The 22881-nt window shown below is 39.4% G+C and overlaps 2 protein-coding genes across 2 annotated transcripts; one reads left to right on the plus strand and one right to left on the minus strand.

The window, feature by feature from the left end:
- Positions 1-1245: 1245 nt before the first annotated feature.
- Positions 1246-6901, minus strand: g6pc3 (glucose-6-phosphatase catalytic subunit 3). Its single transcript, XM_050059821.1, has 6 exons — positions 6509-6901; positions 3754-3860; positions 3577-3667; positions 3354-3472; positions 2016-2157; positions 1246-1898 (listed from the first exon to the last, which is right to left on the minus strand). The coding sequence occupies exons 1-6, from the start codon at positions 6724-6726 to the stop codon at positions 1556-1558; spliced, it is 1020 nt and encodes a 339-aa protein (XP_049915778.1). The 5' UTR covers positions 6727-6901; the 3' UTR covers positions 1246-1555.
- A 3267-nt stretch (positions 6902-10168) lies between these two features.
- lsm12b (LSM12 homolog b) lies at positions 10169-22534 on the plus strand. The gene is made up of 5 exons (XM_050059825.1): positions 10169-10350; positions 14258-14391; positions 18097-18206; positions 19812-19938; positions 21915-22534. The coding sequence occupies exons 1-5, from the start codon at positions 10224-10226 to the stop codon at positions 22005-22007; spliced, it is 591 nt and encodes a 196-aa protein (XP_049915782.1). The 5' UTR covers positions 10169-10223; the 3' UTR covers positions 22008-22534.
- Positions 22535-22881: the final 347 nt, after the last annotated feature.

The following is a 22881-nucleotide window of genomic DNA, read 5'->3' on the forward strand; positions in this document are numbered from 1 at the left end:
TGTATTTCTAAATTCACTACTTTATTAAAACTGTTTCAAACTTTAACTTTAACCCTCTCCACACACGACTCCTACTACCTGACTTTGCGACAAGCCGAGGTGTTGTGGCTCCAGCAGCACTTGTTAAAGCCATTGTTTCTAGCAAATACGATGGAGAACAGGCGTTCTTCTTCGGCGCTCGTCCTCGGCACAGACTGACACGCGTATACTGCCCCCGTCAGTTCCGACGGGAATCGACACGGCCCGCTGAGGGCAAAGTTGTATCCGGTACTTACGGTATTGGGAAAAAAAAGTACAGACGTATTTTCTGCATGTTGGCATCGACTTGATACTGAAGTATCGGTTCTCATGACAACCCTAGTTCTTAGAGAGGCGAAACGTCTTCAAGAAACTCAAGCAAGTCCAGTTGCCTACGATATAGCACTTATGATTACATGACCTGGATGACTGAGAATCTTCACCGATATGCTTAAAATGAATCCCAAGGCGGAGCACAGTAACCACATTTACTGTGGTTTGCTTTGGGTTTGAGTTGGATTTTGTGGTTAATTTTCACACCCTATTCTCTCAAGAACAGAACTGGATTCAGCTAAGAAATATTGTCGCAACATAGAACAGATATTCAAAAGTTTCATTTCAGTCAGAACTCAGTTTTGACTGACTTTGTAGATGCTGCGATTACCTTTGTAGGGCAGCGTTTACAGACTGAATCTCCAAACCAACTGTTGGTAGTTGAGTTGCTTTGTGGGTGACGTAGGCCCCAGGCTTTTACAAGGAAGAACGTGCAGAATAAAAAAAGGCAATACCTCTGGTTCTGCTGCATCAGTACTTTTAACTGTTCACCGTTACAGGAGTGCAAAGCTAAATCCGTTTAGGACTCTTCTGACCTTTCTTGATGACGTTCTCGCAGACCAGAACGTCTTAATGATCAGTACATAGGATCAAAAGCTCTTGACTGTCTTTGTACTCACTTTGAGAACAATGTTTTGGTCCTCAAACCTTCATTAAGTTGATCTTTTTTCATCTGATTTACCCAATCTTTTACCTGATGAAGGTCTAAAGGCTGACATATCGGTAATACACTGAGTACAAACGATTGATGGCATGTTTTATCCAGTCTTAAATGGTAACATTCACAAGCTAGACCCTGCCAAACAAGGTTTTCAAGTCTTGTATCATATTTTTTATGTACAGTACCTCAAACCTGCACATTTTACCACCAAAAAAAGCAAGATATTCCAAAAATACTGTAGTATTAACACTTATTATTACTGCCGTGTATAGATTTACTGTAAATGTGCAGTAAATTAAAAATCTGATACAATCTCCTCACTGAAAAACCAGGAAATCTCATAAAAAAAACATTAAGTAACTGACTAGAGACCGCTGCCAGCTGAAATGTAAGAGAACAAGAAAATAATCAAAGTGAATGAACTACGACCCTCACCCATGAACAATATAAGACAGACATTTAAAGTGCTTACAGAAACCCAAGAGGAAGCTAAAGTCCTTGAAGGTGTGACGGATACCCCCAAACATGGAGCGTAGACAGTGTCTAGTCCTTCTTCTTCTTGTGTGTGAACAGGTGAACCAGCCCCGGCACCAGCACCATGACCACCTGAGGCACTATGACGAACTTGACGAAGAACAGGCCGTAGAAGAGGCCTTGAGGTCGGACCGGGAGCGGCAGACGATGGACGTGATACAGTCCCATGGATGAAAAGGCCAGAGACAGAGCCCGAGGAGCCCACGGCAGAGACCATCCGCCAGGCTTCCAGTACTGGGCCAGGCCCAAACCCAGAAGGGCCCCGCAGTCCCGCGTCAGAGAGGAGAACGGAGCAGTGTCCAAACGAATCCACTCGGCATGGCTGCACCACTTCTTAGCCAAAGCAATCGACCTGTGGAAGAGATTAAATATGTCCAGTCAAGGCAAAAAAAATGTACTTCACCTTCACAGAGCTCATTATGCACCAAACAGACACATCAATGCTCATAAATGTAATAAGCACACTGACCAGGAGAGGTTGATTCCCAGCTGCTGCAGTCCGGCGTGCAGCATCAGAGTGCCCAACAGCAGACCGATGCTGAGGCAGAAGAAGAACAGCAGGGGGCGACCTTCTGGGACTCTGCGGCCCAGAACAATCCCCAGAATGAAACCTGACAAGGAAATAAACTCAAATCAGTGAAAAAAAAAATGCAATGAAAAATATACCTGATGTTTACAGAGGACAAAAAAAATTATAAATAAATAGTGGACTAAAGAAAAGAATCAATAAGTGCTGAAAAACGTGGGAATAAATAAATAAATGCATTAATAAAGGTATACATACAGAAGTTAGGACCTTCTACCTCATTAACATACAGACAGAAATACATAAATAATTAATGTAGCTGTACAAAAATGTATAAATAAATTCAAGATATTTATTTATTTCCTGTTTAATTGTCAACTTTATTTATTTATGCATTTATGTATTTATTTTCTTACTTATTAATCTATTCATTTTTGTTTATTAATGCATTTATTTATGTCTGTATTTATTTGAGCATATTTTTATTTGCTATATTTTATATTATTTACTTATTTATTTTATATACTTTTATTTTTTCTATTTATTCTTTTAGGTATGTTTGTATTTATTGCAGCATATTTTGTTTTCTATTTTTTTTAATATACTTTATTGTCAATTTTTTTCATCTATTCTTTCATGTATTTAGGCATTTATCTATTTATGTCCATATTTATTTCAACATGTATTTGTTTATTTATTCATGCAATTATTTCTGTCTGTATTTATTTCAGCATATTTTTATTTCATACATTTTATTTATATTTTATTATTTTTATGTTCATATTTTTTATTTATCCTTTTATTTATGCAATTATCTATTTATTTCAACATTTACTTATTAATTTAGTCTTTTATTTATTTCTTTATGCATTTATTTGTCTGTATTTATTTCAGCATATTTTTATTGAATATACATTTTATTTTATATACTTTATTTTCATATTATTTATTTACTTGATTATTCCTGCATTTCTTTACACATTTATTTAGTTATTTATTTCTGTATTTTTTTTTTTTAATTGTCATTTTTCATCCTCCCTAATTTTTTGCTTAACCTCTGTAGATAATCATCTCCATGATATGATGATACATCCCAGGAGTTAATATCAGTTTCAGCTGATACTGTCTGGTTGTTTTACCTGTTTATGATTTTCCAGGAAAATGTCACATCATGTACTGATGTTTTTATGTCAAATTATACATACAGATTTAAGAGGATTTAATCCATACACTGATACCCACACTCCACATTTTAACTCGTGCATGAAACTGTATTCAGACCTGTAATGGAGCCGGCGACAACCTGGTGAGGGAAGTGGGCGAGGATGAAGATCCTGGAGATTCCAACCGCCGCCAGCATCACCACATAGAGCAGGTAAGGAACAGCTGATAACAACACACTGAAGACACAGAGACAGAAAGAATCATTAAAAATATCTCTGACATCTTTTATCTGTGCATTTAAAGCCAAAACAGCAGATAAGTTTATTTTTAATGAGCATACCTGCGAGTGCGTGAGTACAGGAACGACCCCAGCGAGGACACCACGATCCACCAGACTGCTGCCGTCACCATCGCATGTCCCGACGGACTCCCTGAGAGACAGACGCCAGCTTTAGAGCTCTGACTGAGCAGTGAGGTTAAAGTGTACTCTCTGTGAGTGTCTCTGAGGACTTCTCACCTGGGCCGGTTTCACACGTGGAGGAAAACTGCTGAACTTTGGGCTGCTTGTTGACAAACAGACGGGATTCACCTATCCACCAGAACGGCCTCTCACCAAACAGCATCCTGGGAAAAATACACAATAATTCAAATTTCTGTACATCTATTTGCACCCACAGTACCAGAGTGCCTTGTACGTGAATGATGCATGAAGTCCTGCACATCTTCACCTTCATTTAGAGACAATTACGTTTTCTTTTCTACACCAACCTCTATAAATTCTAAACCTATAACATCCCCTACCTTTATTGTCCTTAACTCATATTTCCTACCATTATTTCATGGTGTATAAATAGTTTTGCCAACCAAAATATATTCCTAAAATATCACTGTCACAATTCTTTGTTCTCTTTTTTCCAGTTCACCAGCAACCTTGTTTCCAACTACTCTCATATATTCATGTACATCGTACCCAGTTTCTGAAGTTTAATATAAATAAATCAAGACGGCCCGAGCTGTGCATTTCAGCAGCGATATTTCAGTTTAATTCTGATTGTTTTATCCTCCTTTATCCATTGTAGACTGGTGATAATAACAGTTGTGGTGTGGTGTGTGTGCAGATAATCTACTGTATATTATTTCAACAATGTCTAACACATTTGGGCCCCTTGATCCAGCTGTCAAAAATATGTAAATACTAGACTGTTATCATAATGTAGATTGAAGGCTATGTTCCATATGCCAACCACACATTGCCATTTGAAATAATCATTAGCAGATGTAATCATAGTCATAAATAAACTTGTCAAACGTTCATTATAATAAATAAATAAATCAAATCGTCACATGCCACTGGACAATGTGTAAATGCAAGTTCCAAAAACACATAAAGATGTCTGGAATATTGGGATGCTTTTCATTAAGGCACATGGATTTTCATGAGGGCTATAAAACTGATTAGCGTATTTTTTATTTTTTTTTATTTTTTATAAATAGGATTTTAAAAATAAATGTTAAAACACACCTTTTTTTTCTTTTTTTTTAAGCTGATCGAGAAGCATATGAGCCTTGTGATGCTGAACATAACAGCTCAACCTTTCGTGTAACATTACTTAAATCATCTAGGATCTTTGTTTCAAAATGCTTATAGATGGTCAGTTTAGATGTAAAGTTTCTATAAGTTTATCCTGGGGGGAATTCAACCCCCAGACCCGCCTACAGGGTTGGGAAATAGAAGGCAAAAACTTTTAGTAAGGAGTCCTAGCTTAGGAGTGATTTAGGAACGTTCTCAGAGCAACCCTGAGCAAGAAGGAACAGAATCTTTTATCTTAGTGAGGAGGTGTGGTCGACCTTGTGGCTAAGGTATGATGCATTCTTTTAACAGATGTGATTGGTTGTTACAAACACACCTATTGTGAGCCTGCACAGTGTGGACACCCAGTGGAAATGGAATGAACTGCTGACTGTGAAAGTGTTGTCATTGTTGGTGTGATCACTCTGCTGATGAAAGGTTGAGACAGACCCAAGTCATCACTGCTGCACTGTTGGGTTTTTACTGTTTTCAAATATCTTAGTGTTGTGATCATTGGGTTCTGGCCTCATAATGTAAGATGGGAAATATGTGTGTATTCCTAATGATAATTTTTTTAGAATTTCATCACTGGGCGCTTTGTGAACACTGCCCCAGATTTCTATGTCTTTGTTGTTTAAATAAAAGGCAGGTATACTGTAGGTGCTGTATAAATATTGTTAAAGTGTCAAAAATCTCACTCCAATTTATTTATTTATTTTTCTCCAGATATATATTCCTTATGGCTTAATTACATAATTTTATTTATTATGCCCTGTCATGTCTGACTTTGGTTAATATGTGTATTCATGATTATTCAACACAAATCCCCTTACCCATCACACCTACAGGTAGGTGTGATGGGTAAGGGGATTTGTGTTGTTGTTGTTGTTGTTGTTGTTGTGATGGACTATATTTTGTAGACCATGTGATGCGACTCATTTGAATATTATATAATAAAAAAATTGTATGCCATGAAAAAAAAACCTCAATCCACAGAGAAATGCACACAGTCCACATTCAGAAACTGTGCCTTTAAAGGAGCAGTCAGGATTTGGGGGAAGTTGTGATGTCACAACCATACTATATATAAAGGCAGAAAGTGCCACAAAACTGCCGTTACAGTCATTTTCTCGGCTGCGATGACGGTGCAGAAACGCTGAGATCGCAGATGTGAAATACCCAGAAACACCAACCAATCAGAGTGGACTCTGCTTTTTTGGGAGGCAGACGCTAAAACTGAGCGTTTCAGACAGACAGTGAGCTCAAGTATAGTCAGGGAAACAATACGAGGACAGTAAAGTGTTTTTTGAACATTAAAGCACGTAAACATGTTCGAGTACAACCCCAAAGTACAAGTTTCAACCTGAAAATGAGCAAAATAAGGGACCTTTAAAAACAAAACGCCACGATGTCACAACTACTGTGTATAAAAGGTTCCGCTTCGAGCTGTTTCCCCCCGGGCCGTATACACGGTCGGACCGTCTTAGCTGCAACGTCAACAGCATAACATTCAATAACGTTTCTGACTTATTGTGAATAAAAGGACAAATAAAACATTAAAGCTGTGGTTGTCTCTACCTGACAGTGACTGGTGTGAATGTCAACAACACAGTTAGCATCATGCTAACATGCTAACATGATGAAAGACACGGTCAGAGGGTAAAAGCTCCTCATTTAAAACATGTTGTTGTTTTATCCTTACCATTTAAACACCAGGTTCAACCACTCTGATATAGCTGCCACCCAGAGCACTTTGACTCCGGCTCGTTTGCTGATGAAATATGTGAAAGGAAAGACGAGCAGGAAGGCTGCTTTAGGGTCTCCCATGTGAGTGACGACCTGCCAGGTCTTCTCGTGATTTATCGTCTTCTGCTGGAGACTCTCAGCCATCCAGATGCCCTGGGTGTACACGTCCTCCATCCTGCGTCCTCTGCTCTCACAGCATACACCTCAATGTCGATTAAAAAAATGCACTGCTGATTATTTTGTACTTCAGGAAGTGCTGCAGCAAAACCTGCAGTGCTGTCATGTCTCCTGTAGGGGGAGCACTTTGAATGGAGAGCGGATGAATGGGAGACAAAACCTTTTTATTAATAAATTATATTTACATTTAACTTACAATAAAAGCATTTAATGGATTATTTAATGATATATCGCGAGGTTAGACAGATTGAATTAAACATATCAATTGTCGTATTTGAATAAATGACCAAAGCACGTGTTTTTTTTAACTTACTTTATTGTGCACAAATTAATAAACAGAAATAGAAATACATACAAAGACAAAAAAAACCTAAATAAGAATAAAAAAACAACTACAAATAAAGAAAATAAGTAAGGTGTCCTTGAGTGCTCTGAAAGGCGCCTAGAAATAAAATGCATCATTACTACCAGTATTATTATAATCATTATTTTATGTTGTTATTATTGTTTTATAATAATTTTGTGAGATGCATCATCCTACAATCATTTCATAATTTAAGGGTCTTAGGGACTGTTAGTTATTTGTGAGGCGGGAGAGGTGGTGCAAAGATGGGTAGGTAAGTCAAATAACTTTTTAAGCACTGGGTTGGAACTAGCGTTTTTTATTTTTTATCTTTTTTTGTTTATTTATTTATTGGCTTAGGAGAGGGGCATACAACTTTAAATTGTTGTATTTTGTATCTATTTTAAATACCCTCTGAACCCCGAAACCCGCTGCCATGTTTGGAAGGTATGTTTATTTATTTATTTTTAATTTAAAATAAACATATATAAATAGATTATTATTATGAATATCATAAATAACAAACAGTCCCTAATGGGGACTAATAATTTATCAACAGAGGAGTCAGATTTTAGTAAAAGCTTGATACAACCAACTGGATCAAACAGCTAATTGGGAAAAGTATTCCAAATATTATCCTTGTTTTTGTAAGTATTCCACAATCCATTTAATCTTAAAGGTCCCATACTGTGAAAAGTCAGATTCCAATTTCTTTTTTCATATAGAGCAGGTATAGGTAGTGTATAAATACTGTGAAAGTATAAAAACAGTCCAGTTCAGAGAGTTGTACACAGTTCATGTTCAGAAACTGTGTCTTTAAATGAGCCGTCAGGATTACTGTGAGTTTGTGATGTCACAACTATACCGTATAAATCGTTTCCAACTCAAAACAAAAACATTCTCAGAGGGTCCTTTTGTATTTCCTGTTGGAATATTTTCCAGTGTATATGAATCACATCAGCTGACAGGAAGTAGACATGGACCTAAGCTGTTCACCGTGACATCACGTTAACAACAACAATCACTTCTGGGTAGAAAACTAATTACAACTGTGCAAATATCTAAATTAGCCGTAACTGTTAGGGATGCATGATATTGGATTTTTTGCCGATATCCGTTATGCTGATATATAACGACTCATTTGGCCGATACCCAATATCAATATAATCTCTTTTTTTCCCCCATCTAATTTTAGTGATCATCAAGTCTCTTCTGTAGTGGAATTAACATCATATTATACATGCATGCTCGTATCGTGACGGCCCACCAGCAGATGGAGACATGAAAGAGAATGCTTTTCACTGTATGTAAGATTCATTCATTGAGCAAATTAAGAATAAGCACATTAGCTGATTCTGCTAGTTCACTGTAAAGCCGATATTGGCCGATACCAATGACATGCCAATGTTATCATGCATCCCTAGCTGCTGAAACATTTAAAGATATATAGAAAAACATTGTGGTCAGACCTATGTGACGTTTCTGCTGTGCTTATTTTACGTACTTTGTTGCTTTGTGATTATCCTTGATAAACCAAAGATTGTGCCTTTGCGGTAGCTGCTCCAAAGCTTTGGAATAGCCTTCCACTCTAAATTAAATCCCCCTCCACCATTGACACTTAAAAGGCAAATCTTAAAATGTACATGTTTTCAATGGCCTTTGGTTGTGGTTTTAATATTTTAGTGTTTTATAATCTGTTTCACGTTTGTAATTGTTCTTACCGGGTTTGTTCTTGTGTATACATTTTATATTGCTGTATATTTGTGTGTCATTCATTTATTTTGTACAGCACTTTGGTTGTTTTTAAATGTGCTATATAAATAAACTTGATTTGATTTGAAATCTACTGACACAGAAGTTAAATAATTTCCTGCTTTAGACGCAGCAAAACGTATTTCAGCCACCTTAAAAAAAATCCATATGGGTGTAAAAGTATGCTATATTTGTGAGTATTCTCTCTCTCATTTGTCATATACATTAACCAATTGGCGCCATGTTAGACCAGCAACTCAGTGAGTAAGTAAAATGACTATTTTTTTCAATAGAGTCTAGTGGTTTTTAGATTACGGCTTCAATTCAAAGTCGTAAAAAGTTATTAGACGGCAAGGCAAAGCAGTGAAAATATTCTACATGTAGTGTACACTGATACTGATTTTTTTTTTTTTTTTTTAAACAAACTAAAAAACTAACTAACCGAGACAGTGTCGTGTCGTTTAATGTCAGGTATGCAAGGTGAAGATTTTCTTTTATTTTCATCAGTCTCGTCTTGTTATTGGGTTTTCAACAGTGTACAGAAAAAAGAACATATAGTTAGGTGTGGATTTTCTACCTGGAAGTTATTGTAAATGAACATTGTTATTCGGTCTATATCGGTGTTATATTATGTTATATTATATTACAACTGCTGCTGACTTTCCACCTTGATTGTACATAGGTGCAGAGTATCTTCTAGAGTTTCTTGTCTGTTAGTTATACTGCTTAGTTATTATTTTTATTTTCACTTGTATTGTTTTTTATTGTATTATTAATATTCCAATTTAGCTTTTTTTTAGCTTTTAAACTGTATGGCATTAATACTAAGTGAGAGGGAAACAGCATTTTGTCATGCACATATAGCAAATTGACAATAAAAAAACAACTTTTGAACTTTTTGAAAAACTTTAAAGGCAGAAAACGGAGCGTTTCAGACAGAGGGAGGTTACATGAATATTGAGGCAGGCAGTGTGAGAAAAATAATGTGTTTTCTGAACATTAAAGCATATAAACATGTTCTGGGAGAAACCCAAAATACAAATATGAACGTGAATATGAGCACATTATGGGACCTTTAAATGACTTGGAGAGCGGTTGAATGAAGAGTGCAGCGTGAACCCACTGTGACGTCACCCACTGGTTTGTGGCAGTGGGAGACAAAGCCTCAACTTTGCCCTTCGGTTAATTAAATAATATTCACATTTACGCTACATTTAAAGCGTTAAGAAGGTGGTTTAACGATAAAACGCGGAGTTAAATTGATAAAATTGTGAATATAAATCGCCGTATTTGAATAAATGACCATAACGCGACGTAGTTCGACACGCCCAGGTTTCGTCTGAATACGACATCGCGTCGCTTTACGTAAGGCAGGCGCTCCGGTTTCCTGGCGGAGAAGATGGCGGCTCCTGGACCGGGGGAGTATTTCAGCGTCGGGAGCCATGTCTCTTGCCTCACCTGCTTGGGCCAACGTCTGCAAGGAGAAGTGGTCGCGTTTGACTACCAGTCCAAGATGTTAACTCTGAGTATCCTTTTGTTTGTGTCGAGCTGCGGTCGGCTCGCTGGCCTGCCTGGCTGCAAGGGCCTGTAGGGTAACCGAAAATATGTCAAATAGTGATCCGCGCAGGCGTAATTGGTGGGAGCTGAGTTAGATATCTTTGTCCTTTTTAAATATTTCCACCGGCGAGGTACTCCTCCGTTTATTTCGAATGTGTCGAAGACGCTGTAGGTGTCGCTGGGTCATTTCACGGCTTCTCGCTATTTGCTGAGGAAGAGCATGTGTTTTGAATCCACTCATTGTATTGCCAGACCCCAACATGGATCACTATCTGGCAACGGAGGCATCATGGCTGTGTGCTCTCAACAGGCATAAACCGTTGCTAGTTAGCAAGCTAACTGACATTCAGCGCATCTCGCCCGGGCTCTCGCGCACACGTTGACCTCACATACTCGGTGGTGTCATTTTTTGGGATGTGCCAGCGGTTTGTTTCCCCAAAGCTAGTGATGAATTGACACGAGTTCCCCTCCACGCTACAATCAAGTTGCTGTTAGCTCGGCTAGCATGCTAAGTTTCGGTCAACCCCACACTGCCGCTACTAGCTCAATTAACGGTATTAGCATTCCCGAGCTTATCAGCTGGGCTTTCTCCCCCCGTGTCTCGTCCGATTCTGGTGACATTGTGATTATTGGGTGATTATGGGGTGGATTATGTTACAGTACTGTTTCATTTCATTAAGATTCAGGTAGCAGAGGCATCATGGGTTCATCAGGGAGCGTATCTGTTCCCCAGCTCAACATCCTGTTAATGTGACACATGAAGGAGGCATTTCAAAGGGCTGTATCTTCTCAGGAGTGTTTCCCCCTAGGTCAAATGTTCAGTGTATGTTTACCTTGGTTAATATGTTTTAATCATCCACCTACAGTTTATAGCCTTCTGATGTTATACTGCTTAAAACCCACGCCCTCAAATTGCAGGCAAGACAGTTTTCCTGACTTTAGACATCAATGTCGCCACATTAGAGGAACAGATTTTTACGAATCAAACTACATTTGAAACTTAAGTTTTTCTTCATGCTTCTGCAATTTGAGCTGAGAAGATAGCCCTGACAAATTTCTGACAATGTTACTTTACTTTAAAAGTCATATAAATATTTGTAAATATTTAAAATCACTAAAGTGTGTCTTGTGTTATGTTGAGGGAATATAGAGCTGGGGGACATGGGATCATGGGACCGTCGCGACCACTCCATTCATTACAAATAAGGCTGGGTTGCTGGTGACTTGAATTGAGAAGATAGCTCTGACCTTTCTCCGACAAAACTAGTTTATATCGAGACATATAAATATTCGTAAGTGTTTAAAATCACTAGGAAGACAGGTGTAAAATGTGTATCATGTGTTATGTTTTGGGAATATAGAGCTGGGGGACATATAGCTGTCTGATGTTATACTGCTTGAAACCTACGCCCTCAAATTCACGGGCAAGACAGTTTTCCTGACTTTAGACATTAGTGTCTTCACAGTAGATGAACGGATTTTTTTGATTCAAACTGCATTTTAAAAGTCCATCTTTCTCATGCCTTTTCAGTTTGAACTGAGAAGTTAGCCCTGACAAATTTCTGACAATGTTACTTTACATTAAGTGACGTATAAATATTTGTAAATGTCTAAAATCACTAGGAACACAGATGTAAAGTGTGTCTGGTGGTATATTAAGGGAATATAGAGCTGGGGGACATAGGATCATGGGACCACCGCGACGACTTGCTGCTGATTTGACTTGAGAAGATAACTCTCACCTTTCTCCGACAATACTAGTTTCAAACTCATTCTAGTTCATGGTCCTTATTCTCTGTATTTGATCCTAGGTGGGCCGCACCAGTAAAAACCACTGTAGAATGACCTTGAAATAATAACAACCTTCACATTTTTCATCTTATTTCAGTGTAAAGTTCAAGTACATTTTAAAAATATGTATCTACTTAATAACAGATGATGACCAGCCTGAGATATCGTAAGGAAAAAAGTGCAATGTCTGCAGTGTGTCTCAGTTTTTCCACATTCAGTCAGTCTGCGACTCGCCGTCATTACATTTTTCCATACGTTTCCACTCTTTTGCAGTAATGCTGGCATCACCACACAGAAAACTAAAGCGGAAGCTATTTAAGAAGCAGGTTAAGTTATCCCCTGCCTCACAAACTATTTACGCATCTAAACTTTCCAACAAAAGTGTTTTGTACTGGCGCAGCTGGGTGACAATATTTTGCACAATGTTCAATATCTATAAATGCGACCATAGTATTAGTTGTATTTTCAGAGAACTGTTTTCTGGTCCGGGTGGAAAAGCCTCTGAAGCAGTATTTTACGTGAATTAGGATACTCATTTACTCAGCCTTCACAACTGCTTCAGTATTAGCTGTGCAAAGTCATCTAGTGGGGCGTATCGGACCTTTTGGAGGGCGGTTTGACACCCCTGGTCTATATAATAAATGAAATGCCTGTTTTCAACCTGTCAGCATTTGCTGTCCACGCTCATCTTGGCCAGGGGGCATATCCAGTCTCAGCAGCCCCGCACAGATCAGGTGCATAAAGGGGTGTGTCTAGGATTTGCCAAAAAACACAATAGTAATCTATTGAGTGGCTGATAGATATGGGGATCCACCAGCCATAGTGGCAGGTGGACAAAAAAGTAAATTTCCAACCCTGTCCAGCACCACGTATACATTCAAAGTACAAAAACATTCATCAGTTTATTTTCGTTGTGAGTTAGAAAATGATCGTCACGCCACCTGGCACCTCACAGGCTGTAAGTTGAGTATCACTGTCTTAAAGTGTATTAAACGCAGATGCGACAAGCTGTGAGGTGAGACGCTGAATGAATGAAGCTAGTACAGTGTACAGATTTGACAGCTGGCATCACAGGCCTTTTGGCGTGTTAAAACGGTTTAACACTTGAGTGCCGTCCAAGATAAACTGAATTAACAACACAGTCAAACTAGTTTTTAGTAAACCATCAAAGTCAGTTAGTGTTGGACGTTCACACGAAGCTTTCTACGTTAGGTTTAATTTAATGTCGTACAGCTCAGAATGAACCGAGGATCTGTCCAGTATTGAAAGTTTGAGCTTTCAGACTTGAAGGTGATGCTGTCAAAGTTAAGACAGGTCAAATTCTGTTCTGACTTCTGTCTTTTGTTAGATCAATCGGCCCCCAAAAAATTTAAGAACCCTTTTGAGAGCTGATGCAAAATGAATATGCAAATCGGACTAAAATATGGAGAACGCCTGGCGTGCCATCAGCATCACAGTGACAAGTCTGACAGGCTGCTCCTGTGTTACTGATGTTACCGACAGGGTGAACCTCGAGGCCCTGGTCTGTCAGGTTCTCTGAAAACCACAGATTTATGTCAAGATAAAGTTGCAGCAATTGCCTTTTACTTTTTGTGTATATGTTTCTGTATGTAAATTCAGAATTTGGCTGCTTTCACTTGAAATTTTAATTCTGGGAAAATGAACAAGACTTCATCAAACCTGAGTTTGTGTTATAAATCAGGCGCTCTGTAAAATAAGTTGAGCTGCATTGCATAAGTCAAAAGATAATTTAGTGGGCTTTTTTTAGCAGAGAAAGTCATTCAAAATCACAATGTTAGCACTTGCTTTGCTGCTATGTACATGAGCAGTCTAAACACATTTCCAACCATTCTTCATTCATTAATCTGTGATTACTATAGGTGGCAGCACTGCCTTTGCCTCTGTAACTGGCACCACCTCTCACGGTCAGTGTTACTCAGCCAGTGTTCTCTGTATCATGAGCCTCTCTGTGCAGTCTAACTGATGGTGTTCAGGTTCACCAGGGGTCAGATGTCAGTGGTCAATTTGTGTTGTGATGCCTTGTCATGAAGTTGTGTTTGTGCCTTGACTTTACTTCTCTCAAAGAATGTGCTTCCTCCAGCGGTAAGCCAAACCTCAACGACGTCATCCTGATCAACTTAGCCTATGTTTCTGATGTGGACATAATTAATGACCGCACTGAGACTCCACCCCCACTAGCATCACTGAATGTTAGCAAGGTAAGTGCGTCCTGTTTGTGTTTGTCCTCTTCGTGTGTCGATGTGCGCCTCAGTTGATGATCACGAAGAATGTGATGGGAACGATTACTGTCAGAGTCTGATAAATCAAAAGTATATATCATCATGTAGTCTGAGCCGTGACTCCATTCAGGAGCTGGATTCCCTGAAATATGTGACCAGTTACGGCAGGTCCATGACAGGATGTGCAAACCTGAGTGTGAGGCTCGTTCCCAAATGTCCAAATCTAATGGTGCATTTAGGGGAAATTTGTCACTTGGTAGTTTTCTTCATAAAGCCAGCAAAGTGGAGGTTGTGATTTGTCACCTCAGCACATGATGCAGAACTAAAGGTTTACTCTGCAGGTATTGCTGCTCACTATTTGTAAGCGCAACATTTAACCATGGCCGCTCCTCCCTACACTACTTGTAGCTCACACTGTATCAGGCTAACAAAGCTAACACTGGCAGTAGTCTGACCCACAGGATGTAAAGTGTGAGTAAAAGCCTGCCATTGGCCGGCTATTTCAGTTGACATTCCACTCCCCTCTGTGTGCTACCATTGTGTAAGGGCACTGTTGCTGCATCCTGGGTGTAGCACTGCCAAAATAACTGTGATTGGTTTAGAGAAGTACAAACAACCCAGAGCATTTTTTCCCCACTATACCAGAATGAAAAGGGTGCTGGGTGACACAGCGCTGTGGAGACAGGTCAGGCTACGCTAGACAATGGAGGCACCTGCCCGAAAGTGACGGCCAACCCCAGATTCACTCATTTTAGAACGAACTCTCTCCGTTTAGTGTTTCTGTTTGCTATATTTGTGTTTTTCGGGGATGTGTCCGACTGTGTCCAGCGTGCTGCTACTAGTACCTTTTGACTTTATGAAGTCCCGATCACCTGCACACTGTTATTTGCTGAGGCTACGTGCCCGTAAATGTCCAGAGTACAGCAAAATAAGAGGAAAATCCAGGCAGAGTCAGATAAATACACCAAGGGATTACTTTTGTACGAGTATGTACATTATTTTTTTAGGAAAATCCTACTTAGTATACATTTTTTAAAGGAATACTTAAGCCACAAAATGACCATTTGTAGATCAGTTAGTCATGGCGTGTTACCCTGGATTTGTGAAGAAAACTTTTTGAAAACATAATGATTTATTGGTCAATTTGGACCATTTATAACAACAGCAGAACTGTATCAAAACATCTGTTTGCAATCTCTCACACAACTTGTGCTGTTTAATCCAAGTCCTGTTTATCCAGTTGTGTGCTCAGTTCTTCCCAAACACATGCATTTCCCTAGAATTTCAGTATCTGATCCTGGCTCTGAAGAGAGCAAAGAGAAGTTTCACTTTCACTTCAGTTTTAAACAGTAAGGTTTTCGCAATAATACATGTGTTTGTGAGGTAATGAGCACAACTGGATAAATGGGACTTGGATTACACTGCAGGAGTTGTGTGAGAGTTTACAAACTGATGTTGCTGTTGGTAAACATGGTCCCCAATCAATCAATAAATCAATATGTTTGCCGTTTCCCGTGGAGGTATGGGAGAAAAACAGTCTTCTAACACAGCATGACTACCTGATTTACAAACAGACATTATGTGGTTAAGGTATTCCTTTAAGTAGAAAGCACTCTACCTGATAAATATGACAGTCATTTAATATTTCCTGACGTTATGAGCTCAGGAGGGTCAGTGAATGCACCATAAAAGAACCTAGCAGCCACAAAGGACTCTTTTATAATGAGGCTGGAAAGTGTTTGCTGTTAACTGCCTTGTCAGCTTGTAAAGACCTATTTGGTGTAGAAATATGGACCACGGAGGATCCAGCCCCTGAACTGGGACACAACAGACAAAAACCTGCTTATAGACGGATCTTTTACACTGCTTAAATAAATCATGTGTTAGATTATGTCTTATGATTAGCGGGCGGCTTACTCGAGTTGCTTTCTGCTCACTGAAGGCTGTGCTAAGCTCTACACCCTTTGATCCTACATGAGAATACTTGTTAGGCAAGTCAGTGAAAGTGAAATGTAAACTTATATTGTTGAGCAAACGAGAGCGATCCATAGAAATAGAATGAGAGTAGAACAGACACTCCCATTCAAATAAGCAGTCAAAATGGCGGCCAGTTTTATGTGTACTGTTGCCTTTGCCTTCCTTCCCGATTCCTGAACTTGTGTATTTGCGGATATTAGGTACTGATCCGATACCACTGCTTAAAAAAAATAAAAATAAATTAGCATCAGTATACTACTAACCCTGTGTGGATGTGAAGTGACATGGCTCAGGTTAAACCCTCTGTAACATGAACAAACATACAGAGAATGAACGCCATAGAACTTTATTGTGCTAAATGCCAACATTACACTTTTTTACAAGAAATCCGTTCTTCGGCATTCTAAAAAAGTAGTTGCCTACAGGCTGCTGTTTTACACTGGCGAAGAATTGATTTTCAGGAAATCCGCTGTTCCTAGTGTGAAGCTACTTTAAAGTTTATTACTACATTACATGGTATCGGATCACTGCCAAGGCTTGTGTACTTGCTGATACCCGATCCAGCATTTGAGGCAGTATCAGAGGAATTTTCAACACTAGTATTGGTATCGAAACAACTCTACTAACTTCTGTATAAACATCTGTAAAACAAACCAACTTGCGGCAAGAAATAAACTCACTGACCTAATGGCCCAGTTCAGTACGTTTACATGCACAATAAAGTTGAACTATGGTTATAGCTAGACGAGGCCATTTCATTGGACTACTGTCCTTGTCGCAGTACAAGCACAGGAGGGGAATTGATTCTTTTGACCGAAGTATGTACAACTCCACCACAATAGGTGGCAATATGCCCCCTTTCAGCTTGTTAGTATTTGACCTTTTTCCGGTTGACCTATTATGTCTCAGACCAAACAATCGAGTGTCGTCCAGCTGTTCTGCCACGTTTTTGACCAGGTCGCCATTTTGTTTTTCCTCCCATCCGTTGATTTTAAAATTAACTCCTTCAGCTGACACAGCATGAACTGTGTCTCTTAGTGCGTCCAAAAATGCACCGCTCTGGATGTAGATTTCACCATGTTGCTACTGGCTGCTTCTTCTGTTATGCATTTTATGCCATTTGACTTCCGGTCAAAGCCCAGGGCGGACACTGGAGCATGCATAGCGTGCAAAGCAATCTGGGTTGGATTGACTGTATACATGCAGGAGGAATTCAACTCCTGATCGCATTGCCTGGGTGTGTTAGTCCAACTTTAAGAAATTTGATTTAGCACAATGCGTTTTAAAAGTCTGGTTTTAGTCGGACTAACACAATAAATCGATTTTGTGTAGTGTGATGTAAACGTACTGACTGACTTGTGTTGGTATCGTAACTAACACCAATTGCCATTTTCTTTTGAACTAGTCAGAGGACCACGGCACACATCTTAATGTCCGCTCTACTCTCATTCTCTTTCTATGGCGAGATCACTTTGTTGTGGCAATTGTGTATGCTGATTAGACAATATAATCTGTCTCTTAGGGAGCAGAAGCTCGTGCGTGAGATTTCCTCGAGGTGTTAAATAAAACAGCAAAAGAGAAAATGTTGAAACTGTCCCGACGTTCTTACTGCAATTAAAAATAAAAAGTTGTTCCCAGTTCAAAGCCGTACAATCAAGTGATGTTTGATGTTAAGAATGCCTTTTTGTTCTGTTCAACTCTTCACAGCTTGCCAATCGAGCACGGACAGAAAAGGAGGACAAGCTGTCCCAAGCCTATGCAATCAGTGCTGGGGTTTCTGTGGAGGGCCAACAGCTATTCCAGACTATTCACAAAACGTAAGAACTTCTCTTACAGGCTCAGTCCTGCTCAATGTTCTATAGTGAAGTTTCACTACATATGTGTCAGGCAATTAAAAGCAACTGAGTGTCACCAAGACAGGGTTTCTGCACAGTGTGGAAAAGCATGAAGTTTGATTTTAGTCATTTCCAGGTTTGGATAAGTATGGGAAAAAAGAAAAGAGTAGACAATTCTATATCCAGACTATTACCTCAGTTGTGTTTTCTAAAATATAAAATTCAGGATTTCTAAAAATAAAGTGTTTTTTATGGTGTTTGGAGCTCAGCGAGAAGGAGAGTGTGGAGCAGAGCGAACTTGAAAGCATCACAGAACCAAATATTGAGCTTGTCTGAACATTTATGAGTTATGCAGTGATGCATTTATCAGAAAAGTAAACAGACTACTTTTATGAGTTAGGAAACCTTTATGGCCGTGTACGTCTTGTTACCATGGACACAGTGAATAAACAAAGCTGCACAGATGCTGTGAACATTGAATTATCTAACTTTTTATTAACTCATTTGTTCCTCTTTATAAAAGAACTTTAAACATATGGGGGGAACCATAATATATGATTTACCACCTCCACTCCAGATATTTCAGCTCTACCTGGATTGCATTTAAAATCATTTTGGGGTGAATTGTGTGCAGGTTGTAATCAGTAAGCAGCGGCATGTGCTATGTTTGTATGGCAAATGAAACAAGGCTGTTAACTCACCTGGTTTGTGGTTCCGTCAATCCAGCTAGAAAGTCTTAACACACAGTTTGTTTTTGCTGTTAGTCGCTGTAATTGTTAAATCAGGTGTCAGATTTTAGTTTAAATAAAAAAAGAAATGCACACTGAGATCTGGAACAAAATGGCCACAAAATATGTTGCCTTCAAAAAGCCACGCTTGATTTTATTTCATGGTCTTGACGTCAACTGTCAAACTTTTTTTGTGACAGCTGAAAAACAGGAAAACGGAGCTTATGTGTAGTTCACTAGCTGATTATTTTATCTTCATATAATAAAACATGAGCAACAATTTCCTTCCTGTCTCCTGTGGCTGTCTGAAAAAGTTGAATTTGTGTGTCAAATTCACATTTTGTTAAGTGACATGTTTGATGGTTTCAGATTTTAGTCTCAGATGTCTGATCAGACTGTCTTTAAGTCAATGGTACCGCTGTGTAGATGTTTCCCTACTTTATAGGACAGATGCAACTTTCAGTCAGTGATCAAGCCATGATTAAATTATTCTTATTTCTTTTTAAGAGAATTACAGTCATAATTTTTCTCTTTACTCTCATAGTTTTTTGTCCTGTCAGATAATTCAAGATCATGTAGAAGTTTTTTGTGTTCCAGGTCTCTAAATTTTGAGAAGGATCAAACACATCAGCAGCCAGATTCATTTATTCACCATATTTGACATAGAAATAGTCATATGTTAGTGGATACTGTATTCGGACATCCTCCAGTCATAACAGAGTCATGAAAGTTCTTCTGCTGAGAAAACGTTCTGATAAATGTCTGAATGAAAATCACTTCCTGTCATGTTTCGTAGTTTGCTTCACAAACACAACGTCTTTTCAGCAGCAGATGGGATGATGTTTACTTTTCTTTGCAGCATCAAAGACTGTAAATGGCAGGAGAAGAACATTATTGTGATGGACGACGTCGTAATCTCGCCGCCTTACCAGGTTGAGAACTGCAAAGGCAAAGAGGGAAGCGCTTTAAGTCATGTACGCAAAATAGTAAGTATGCTTTTTGTCTCTACAATATTTTACTACAGATACTCGACTTCAGGGCTGCAGTGAACAATGTTCATGCACACTGTCCAGGGTCTGAAATTAACACCCGCTAAGCACCAAATGCAGGTAGATTTACCCACGATGGCGGGTTAATGTTTGTACCAAAATAGTCATGTAATAAATAAATAACTATGCTGAGAGTCCATTTTGGTGTCATTTACGGACGTACTGCTATCTGTGTTGCAGTTTGAGAGACACACACACACACACACACACACACACACACACACACACACACACAGACTACCCAGATGTGTTTTTACATGGGGCTTAACAGCATGGCTAAACTGACCACCGTTGTGCTCCTAGTTTCGCAGCACAGTTTACTCCTCAGGACATCAGCTATGCCACTAAACTATCACCTGCCAACAGTCTGCTGCTCGATACCGCTGTTTGGGTTGGTTAAAAATCTTGGCCAGTTTTTTTCATCTACTAGTCCTCTTGGCTGGTGAGACAAAAAGTTAATTTCGGACACTGATACAGTCGTGTGCATGTGTGTACCTGTCTGCAGATACACTGCAACCCTGTTCCCCACACACACGACTTCAGACACACTAGGTGGGAATCTGTTGAGTGCACCTTTCAAGTTTTCATTAACACCACTCTCTCAGAGTATTCTGTCCACACAAGCACCTTCACACTCCTGAAAGTTTTTCTCCTATTTGACTGTCAGCTGGTAGAGCTTCAATATCATACCTGCTGCCATCTGCACTCCATTTAAATGAATATATAGTTTTTCAACATGTTTTATACATGAAAAGCCCCAACAGTAGTTGTGAATGAAACGAGAGCTAGAGAGAGAAGTGAAAGCTTTGTCTTATTCTCGGTTTTGCCAAGTTACTGAAAATGACGGACTCAGCACACACACATAAGTTTCAACTTTGGAAAGTTGTAGGGGGACAGACACTCTGATTGAAGCATACGGACACCTTAAGGCCCAGACACACCAAACTAACGTCAGAGAAGTAGCATTGACGAAAGCCCTCTGCTGCGTCGCCTCTCGACGTCGTGTCTCGGCCAAAAAGTTGCACATGAACGCACCAAACTGACGGCAAACAAGTGTGTATGTTCTGCACCTGCGTGAGAGGACATACCACCCCACACCAGCAGATGGCGGTCATCTGTGATTGCAATTCAGTAAGGAAAACTGGAAGACCGCCTTGACGCCAGTTAGCATATTAACGACACAATCCAGTGTTGAACGAACAGAGCAATAACACAAATCATCAGAGTATCCCTGATCTAGATAAAGTAAATCGTCCACAGTGCACTGAGCTAAGTCTGCCTGGTAGCCTTGTGTGTCCCTGAGGCCTGAGTATTTTTTAATTCTTTGCAATGGGAACGCTGCATTTTTACACAAGGCTACAAATGCCAGCGTCAGGATTAGGCGCTGAGTGTCTATTTTGCACTGAGCGCTGCATGTTTGGCCCTTTTTTTGTGGTCACCGAGAACTTAAAACCATTTACTGTCACTTTTTATTCAGCCATTCAATCGTGGTGGAGATGAGGCAGGACAAATACCACAAAGACTGATTGTCACATCTTGCAGACATGCTCTATCTCTTCATGCTTCAGCCCTCGGTTCATCCAGAGAATGTACTTTACCTTGTACCGTCATTTGTACTTCCTCCGGCATCTCATATCGTAGCAAGAAGATGCAACCCAAAAAAAACGCTTTCAGACGTTCCCAGTTGGAGGAAACATTTTCCGACCAGCGGGTATTTGGTCGGACTAGAACATATCGACCAACCGACCAGAAAATGTCAGCCCAAGTTTTTAGGACATGTATTTGTGATTATTTTGAGACAACAAGGTTCATAAAATTCAATAGTCTGCTTTACTGTGTTGCTCAATGAACGGCACGAGACGTGTTTCAGAATTGGTGTCTGATTTTTAAATGTCGTTTTATTCTTCTTCCAGGTTGAGAAACATTTTAGAGACGTGGAAAGTCAGAAGTCCATGCAACGTTCACAAGCACAGCAAACACAGAAGGACTCCACTTTATCTTCTTGAGTTGGCAGTGTGGGTCGGCCGGGGAAGGCGACGCGGGTGGTTTTGTTCCCACTGCCAGACTAAGTCGGCATTCCTTGTCCTCAGTCTGAGACCACAAGGAGGAGCGCTGAGGGCCCTGGATCCAGAAGATCAAAATACCATTAAATGAAAAAGACAAAAAAGAGAGGAAAGATTAAATCTTAAATTAGACTTTATAAAGAATAATTTAAACATGAACCATAAAGCAACCATAGTTTCCTTAACTAACTTGTCTCATTCTGCCCCTACTCCTCCCCTCCTCCTCCCCTCCTGTCCCTGAAGCCTTTTCTTTTTCCGCCCTCCTTCCTTTGCCTTCAGTTCCATTTCAAAAAGAGAAAACTAGAGCAGTCAGAAAGGCTTGTTAGCTTTATTTTCTGTCATTGTTTCCTTTTTTGCTGTATCCATGTTCTACTGTCTGTATTTTCTGTATTTTAAACAAAATGTGACTTGAAACGCCACACTTTAAAGGACATTTTCTAAAATAAAAGTAACAAAAATTCTGACTGTAATACTGTAATTTTCAACAACTTTTTGACAGACTCACGGAGAACAAAATTTTATTAACACATTCTGAAACATTCATCAACTGTGGGGGCTTTATTGCAGGGTAAAACACTGAGCTTGTGTCGCTGGAATATTTGTGCTTTGCTTGTAAATTCGCCGTTGTCCTCGGGGTGACCATCAGGTTTCTTTTCATGGATTGTCTCGTAACCTGATTTGTGATGCAACCATGTAACTACAGGGAACTGAAGCCATCACCGTTTCTAATTAATTATTTAAATTTCACAGGCCTCTGGTTTCTCTAAGCTGCTTAATGACATTTACAGCCGTCCTCTCGGCGACAAAGAGCACTTGA

Source organism: Epinephelus moara, chromosome 13 (assembly GCF_006386435.1).
Source record: "Epinephelus moara isolate mb chromosome 13, YSFRI_EMoa_1.0, whole genome shotgun sequence".
Classification (NCBI taxonomy): Eukaryota; Metazoa; Chordata; class Actinopteri; order Perciformes; family Serranidae; genus Epinephelus; species Epinephelus moara.